The following is an 8057-nucleotide window of genomic DNA, read 5'->3' as shown; positions in this document are numbered from 1 at the left end:
TGACTGTCTTGTATTCCTTCATCGTATTTAAAAATGTCACACACCACTGACACCAATTCAATTAAATTCAATTTAAATTTAAATTCAATTTTACTTATTTGGAACCAAATCACAACAACTGTTGCCTTAAAGTCTTTATTATTATTATTATTGTAGAGATCGTAAAATAATACAGAGAAAATCCCAACAAGCGGTGACAGTGGGAAGGAAAAACTCCCTTTTAACAGGAAGAAATCCCCGGCAGAATCAGGATCAGGCAGTGGGAGCCATCTGCCATGATCAGGTGGTGGGGAGGAGAAGGAGACAGTTCAAAAGAGGCTCTAGGAAGAGAGCCATAGATTAATAATAACTAATGACTGGATTCAGAGTGGTGTATACCACCAGTCATGAGTAAAAAATGTGTATTTCTAACTGGATGAAAAGTGGTTCCTGTAGGTTGCTGAGGAAAGCAGTCACACAAAGGGTGTTTCACCAAACACCTCCTTGTGATTGCTTTGGACTTCCACTCCTTGCAGGATTGTGGCGTTGCATTTACAAACACCTGAATGCTCCAAAGCAGAAACTGCCAGAATGTCTGCTTTTTTAGAGGTGATCACAATTGCTGATCATGAGTTAATCAAGGGTCTTTGATTATCAGCATCTGACTGCTACTTCCCCTCTTAATCCGTATGGAAGCAGTTAGCGTGTTATTACTTTTCCCCATGGTGCGTTTGCATTTCGGCTAAGTTTTTATCAAACAAAAGTAAACATGTGGTGTAATATGTCACCTTTTGTCATTCACCTAACGTTATACTTACCTTATTTTAAGACACATGTTTTTATTATGTCCCAATATGTAAACCCTTAGAGTTCAACGAGGGCATGCTTTCTTTTGATTATAACTGTAATTCTTTTGTAGTAAGCCTGAATAAAAAAACATTAATTATTAACACTAAACTGGAAACAGCTTCCAGCGTGTGGTTCACATGTTCTGATAAGTAAAATGCCACATATCTCCTTCTTAGTGTCAAGGTTGTTCCTACACCATGACTAAAAAGCACATGAACAAAACCAAAACTGAAACATGGGACCATCCAACGAGCATGTGAATGCACAAAAACTTCCCCCAGTCTAATAATACAGCACGGCCTGTGCTGTGATCTGACTTGGATGCCATCATGGAGAAACACCACAGCGATGATAAATGACATATTTTTACAATAAGAAACTTGTCTAAAATATGTCCGGCCCTTGGGAAAGGTCACTAACGCTCATTCATGTTAATCTCACGAAGTAATTAATCAAAGAAACTAACAACAGACAGTCTTTTTATTTTGTTTTGTAGCCTTTGCAACTAAATTTGTGGTTCTGAAGCAGGTGAAAGAAAAAGAAAGAAGCCACCAGCCAAGCTTTTATGCATATTACAAGACACTGTTCAGGCTGGCTTGTTAAAGCATCGATTTGATAAGCGCGCTGTAAATGGGCTGAATACAGAAACTTCAGCTTCATATCTATGCGTGTGTTTTTACAACATCATTATAACGTTATCTCATGAACAGATATCTGCTTGGCATTTCTCTGTTTATGAGCTCGAGCAGATCTTGTCACCATCTGTTTGTTCACGCCTGAGCTGAACCAGCGCTATAAGACTGATAATTATTATCCTTTGGGACATTTCAAATAACTATAATTTTAAGCAGACAACAGAAGCTTTTTTTAAAAGAAAAAATAGAAATAGAACAGAAGACAGTTTATGACAAGAAGTCTAGAACTAAACGCTTTTATGCACAAAAGCAACATATCATTAAGTTGTCGACTAACTCTAAACACTGAAAAACACATACATCTTTCAAAGAAGACCCGCAATCCTAAATAAATAAATAATCTGCATCCACGTTCTCACGACTTCTCTCATGACCTGAAGTCTGAATCATTTTGTGAGTGTGGGTTTCCTTGGCTCATGGGTTACCATCCTCCGCTGGCTCAGGGAGGTTTGCAGCTACTTCCTGGCCTGGTTGCAGGATGGTTAGGGAATTCATGCAAGAAAAACTGGCTGTAGACCAAATGTGTCCTCTGTAGCTCCGAGATGACCTCAGATTCTAAATTTCCCAAAACATTTCATGCTGTTAAATTTTCCCTGTGCCAAAATGTGGAGCTGTACCACACTGAGAAGACTTTAAATACCTTTTTGAGCTCTGCAGTCACCATTCATGCTTACCAAATCTACTGTGACATAACAGCTTGTCTAATGCACTACACATCTTCCAACAGAGTTTTTTTTTCTCTGACAGAATTTGGAGCTGTTCCCGCTCTTGAATCCTCTCAACATCACTGTCCTCAGAAAGCCTTTCAGCCCAACAAAGCCTCTCTCCCTACATGGTAAAGGCCGTGAGGAGGGCTGAATACTGGAGAACAATTATGTCTGGCATCCAATTTACTTCCAAACATCCAAAAAAGTTTAATGCTTTAAATTAAATGTAAAAACATTAAGAAGTCTGTTACTGTCTGGCATACAACACCGTGGTTTCATAAGAGTGATAATCTAATTTCATCCACACTAATGTTGAGAGCTGTTTTGCTGGGTAATCTAGCTGGGAGCTGTTTTTAGGTGCACTTACATGATTCAAGGGATGCTATTGTCAAATCAAAGGCTAGCTGGACAGCCCTGAAATTCAAGAACTCAGAGCATGAATCGTAATGACTTTGAAGTCCTGTGACTTCAATAAAAAACATCATGCTTCGGAAACACTGTGTCTTAATAGCTCTGATGATGGCCTGATTATGTGGCGGCTCCATTTTTTCTCATAAAAAAATAGACAAATAAACAAATCAAGAGTGTGATGTGGAAATGTTAGCCTGATTTAAACCTGGATTCTTTTGTATTGACCAGCAGGGGGGCTTACTAGGCTGTAAAAACAAGACAAATCATAGCAGTAATCAACCCAACTCCTTACTTCTTACGACATCTGTAAACACTTTGCTAATGAGTTTATGGTCTCAATCCTTAGTTTAAAGTCAATGGGAATGTAGCATGATGTTCATTTAGTAACTTATGGTCCCATTTAGTTTAAAATAGACAAAAAAAATCAACCTTCATATGTGCCTACTGGTTTCAAAAAGCTGAGATGTCAACGACACAAATACTCAAGCCAAGGCTTCTTTAACAAAGTCCACAAACCAGTGGGCAGAGTCATAGCTCCGTACATCTTTTGTATACAGTCTATGGGTAAACATAGCAGTAGAGACTGTCATGTATATGTCCTGTAGAATCATATTTATTATGTTTAAGGATGAACTGATTTAAACATAAATTTAATGTAAAAAACAACAATGCTGGAGAGCTTTTGCTATCATAAAACACAAAAAAATATAATTAAATTTACATTTTAAAACAGGAAAAAATAAATAAGCTTTAAAAACGGGCTAAAACTAAAATATGACACATGCTATACTACTATGAAACAACAAAGATTAACTCACTATAGCTGCTGATATCCTAATAACAAAATCTAGCTTTGCAAAAACTACAGAAGGCTGTTGTTGAGCCCAAGGATTTTGGATTTTAAATCAAACTTTGAAGGAAATTTGCATTTGATTTACAATCCTCCATAAACTGCTGTTGGAAGCATGTGTTTTCTCCAGGGACACACTCACAGCAGAAAGCTCGAACAAGTAGGAAGAAGACAGAGGGTGAATTTCAGGGCATCAGTTTATCATCTTCTTCTATCAGATGAAACACTGATGATCAGAACCAGAGACTACATGGCGTGCTCGTGGAGCTCTGCTCTGAGGCATGTAACCAGCACAGCTAGCTCATTCATTAATGTTTGAGTGCATGCGTCCGGGTTTTTTTTCTGTGTATTTGCATCAGAAACCCCTGAATCTACGAGTGTCCGTGTTCTCGTGACATTTAGACAGCTGTTTGTGTGATACTCACTATCGAGGCACGGCTCACAGACGGTCTGTTGGGCCCCACAGGGTTGGACGACACCCTCGCCGGGCTGACACTGCTTGCAGCATTCGCCACTGTGTGTATACTGGTTTGATGGACATGCTCCCTTATTGGCCATGGTCCCAACCTGCAGAATGACAGCAACTCCATTAACAGCAGCAAATTGAAGATTGTCAGTAAAACACACACAAAAATAATTTTACAGATAAAGTTTAATGTTTTGCCTCAAGCGAAGCAATGTTTCATATTGTGCAACAAGCGCACTTCATATAAACTCAGTCTCACACTGCTGGCTGAAAAGGCCATCATGCTGGAAAGAAGCCCCAGTATTTCACAAGAAAGAGCATTAGAAAGAAAGGAAAAATAAACAACGCTCTAGAAAACGGAAATCTTTCTTACTGTCTGGCATCTGCTTAGGTTTATTTTGGAAGGACTAAACTAGTTTAGTCACGGGGCCAGTGAGGGCCCCGAAGGAAAGTGGGAAGAAAAATCAGAACAGTTGTGAGATGATTAATGGCAAAGCTTCACAAAACCGTTCACTTTCCACAGTCCCTTTTTCTGTTTTCTCTGCTTTTGTGCAATACTACGTTTTCTTTTCCTTGTCTGGCTTCAAATAAAAATAAATTGTAGAAACAAATAATTCTCTGGTTAAACTGCTTACATTTTTTGACACACGGGATCTGTAACTCGACATCACAATGAGGTCCTGCTTTGGGTTTTTTTAAACGGTCACATGGAAGTTTAAGAAGCGAAGGCATTTATAAAGTGCGAGCACACAAAATAACACATCCTCACAAAGATAAAGCTGGTCTTATCTACATTCTGCAAACAATAACCTGTTGAGTGCGTTATCGAAGCTGCTGACAGGTGAAGACATCTGTGTGTGTCTCTGCTCAGGCATAAATAAATGCATGACACTCAGGCTTGAGCCGGGACGTGTCTCTACATCTTACTACAACTCTTAAGACCTATGAGTGTGCATGGCCTTTGACATTATATCTAATAGCTAAATCTTTGCTTTCTTCTGCACACCTTAATCTCTAAAGCAAACAAGACAAAGTTACATACTAACAAAGCTTTATGTTTTCCTTTTCCGCATATACATGATGATTTTTAAGCTGATATATATGAAATCAGGACCGTCTGCTGTAAGCCAGTGTATGTCTAATGAGTTATCCCATTATTCATAGATGAAGGGTGTAAAGAAAATTGTGTCTCAGCCTTGTTAGACCACATTAAAACAATTTTTAAGGCACTTTTTTGTTTTTATTACTAAATGTAAGTCAGATACAGCAAATATACTTAGAGAGGACGGATGTGGGTATGTTGATGGGGGCATTTTGCGAAGGAGGTACAATCGCCTGACAGGCGTCAGGGTTCAGGTGTGTGTGGAATGTTACTGACGAGAGAAAGGAGCTCCAAGAAACATCAAATGTCCCCTCGAGCACCTCCACTGAGTCAGCTGGCAGATAATGTCCATGAGTGTGTGGATGGGTGTGAGCATGTACGCTTTCCTTTGGACCTACACAAACACATACTCGCTGTTGCTCTCAACGGTGTCACGGTTCATCGAACTTCAAGTCTTTGGTATTTAATTTTTCATCCTCTAAATGTTCAAGAATGTTTTCAGCCTCATGCAGGAACTTTTTATTTGAAATGTTCCATTAAAAAAAAATGCCTGGTTAGTTTGATTCATCTATTATTTTCATGAAAGTGCACAAACTCTGGGAAACAAAGACAGTTTATGTTCATCGAGTGAAGCTCCTAATTCTCCTCTGACTGTTGTAACACCAAATTCTCTCTGTGTGACCTGCAACACTTTCTCCATGTGGTGATTTAAGCCTCCAAAATGTTTCACTTTGTAGCTTCCTCACAACTTCAAAGCCCTTGCTCTCTTCCTCACCGCAGCTCACGCTCTACCTCACGCTCACCTTTCCCATCTGCACACGCTCATCACTCTACAGTAGCTGCTTCCCCTGAGCTGCCCGCTTCGTGTACTCCACACACAACCAACCAAACATTCACATTCGTGCAAACACATTTACAAACCTTACATGTGAACAAACCTGTTCCAAAAGTCAAACTGACACCTTTGAAATGACTCCAAGTTCCAGCATTTTGACAACTGCGTCTTTTTTTGTTGTTGTAGTTTTATTTTACCCTATTCTAGCTCCAGGTGAGGGTGTGCAGCACCAAGACGCCTCAAAGATGAATAACCGAGGTTAAAGTGCATCAGTAATGTCTGCTGGGCTGTGCAAACAGAAGAATTAGAGGGCAATGCGATGTTCAGCATACGGCTTGAGCAATAGAAAAAAGAAAAAGGATGCAGAGCACTGAGCAAGTTGCAGCTCGACTTGCACGTTTCCTGCTTTTTAGATGGAAATTTGTGGGCTGCATGCTTCAACTTTTGTCAGCCAATTTCCCTGAAGCAAAATCGAGAAGTAAGAAGAACACACGCGCGCACGCACACAAATGAATGCACAGAAGCATCTGGACACACCACTTTCAATGCTCCAACCAATCTTACTAATGCAACAGTCAATTTTAAGTTGGAGGCACTTAACCTCTGGACCTCTGCTGTCAGCGCTTGTTAAGCCATTAGAGTTCCACTAAACCAGCCTTCCAATAAACTGGGCTTAATTTTAATCCAGACGTGGACCCTAAACTGCTGTTGGCCCACTGGGTGCCAGTTACACGACAACCCCGTGCCTTCGCAAACAAAGCTGAATCATCACTTCATGGAGCGAGAGGCAAAGGGAGAGAAACAGACAAGAAGCGAGCCAAGTGAGCATGTAAGGGGGAAAGGAGGAGAGGAAAAGTGAGGGGGCTGGGAGTGGGTAGGAGGGTGGTTCAGACTCTATCAATATTACATGTGCTGAGCCAGCAGAGGATGTATACCCATCAGTGGGAGCAGCTGTCACGTATCAGTGATGCAGCCGGCTCCAAAAACCAAGACATTGACGAGCTCACAGCACAGGCTGACCGTGTCCATGTAACGGACAGTTTGGCATAGTTTTCATGAATCCTTATAAGGTGGTGGATTTTCCTTCCCTCTCCCACATGGTCATGTTTCCCCCTTGTCTCCCTCCCTCTGTGTTTACTTCCATCTCCTGCATCTGCTTGTTTTTGCCTCTGTGTAGCTTCATCTTCCAGGCCTTCGCAGTGGTGAGAATCTGTGCATCGCCTAGAAATCGCCCTACAGATCATGCTTAATGTTTAACTTCCTGTATGCCCATTATCACAAGTTTGCCTCACAAACTCAGTAAATCGAGGAATTCACCAAAGTTAAACCAAACCCGGGCTTTACTGGTGATCTCCTCCACAGAGCCCACTGTTACATTGTTATTGTCCTCCTGTCTGTGGAGCCACATGTAACTGAGAAGGGTGGAACTACAGATCCACAACTGAGGCTATAGAGTATCAACCTGAATGGCTCCTGCATACATCCATTCTTGCTTCACAATGTCAAGCCAGGGCTGCGGGTGGGACAGGTGCAGAGACACGAAGGTGGGCAACACAAATACCAGTATCATCTAACACGACTGGGACTTTAAATCACAGAGAGAAAAGTAAAGATTTTCAGGAAAGTTTTCTCTCAAAAGGTGAAGGGCGTGACAGGCTGGACGGGAAGAAATATATTAATAAAAAGAAAATAAAACACGTGAAAGAGAGAAAACTTCCCCCACACACTCGCACCAGCTATTAACCACCTTCTAATGGGACCGTGTTGATGCGCAGCTGGCATGCTTTTTGCGCACGATGTGACAGGGAAAAATGTAACCAGGTGAAGTTGACGGCAAATATTTAACACCCACGATGATTATGTCAGAGAGTACTCACCGCTCCAAGCAACACTGCTACGAACACGCAATACATTCTGTGTCTTGTTTGCATCTTTCCAGGGAGGTCAGCCGTCGGATGCAGGGCAGAGTGATGCAGTCTTTAGTCTGCACTGAACTCGGTTGTCATTATTGTGTGTCTTTGCAAATCTTTTGGATTCTGCTGTTAGAGTAGGAGGAAATAAATAAGAAACTGTCCGAGTAAGTGAGCTGTGTCAGGTGTGAAACCCGCAGCGGGAAGTCACTAAGTCCGTGAGCCCTAGTTGCAGATGCGATCCACTCGCTGA

At 41.2% G+C, this 8057-nt stretch overlaps 1 protein-coding gene across 1 annotated transcript in view; it reads right to left on the bottom strand.

Moving 5' to 3' along the window:
• The window catches only part of ngfrb (nerve growth factor receptor b), a 43817-nt gene extending 35766 nt beyond the window's left edge, over positions 1-8051 (bottom strand). The window contains exons 1-2 of the mRNA XM_005753523.1: positions 7772-8051; positions 3917-4058 (exon numbers count right to left, since the gene is read on the bottom strand). Coding sequence (XP_005753580.1) covers positions 3917-4058; positions 7772-7825 — 196 coding nt within the window. The 5' untranslated portion in view covers positions 7826-8051. The remainder of the gene's footprint in view (positions 1-3916; positions 4059-7771) is intronic.
• Positions 8052-8057: the final 6 nt, after the last annotated feature.

The sequence above is a fragment of the Pundamilia nyererei genome, unplaced genomic scaffold (genome assembly GCF_000239375.1).
Source record: "Pundamilia nyererei isolate P.nyererei 1_Seehausen unplaced genomic scaffold, PunNye1.0 scaffold00435, whole genome shotgun sequence".
Classification (NCBI taxonomy): Eukaryota; Metazoa; Chordata; class Actinopteri; order Cichliformes; family Cichlidae; genus Pundamilia; species Pundamilia nyererei.
This window is presented reverse-complemented; position numbering and strand designations above follow the sequence as displayed.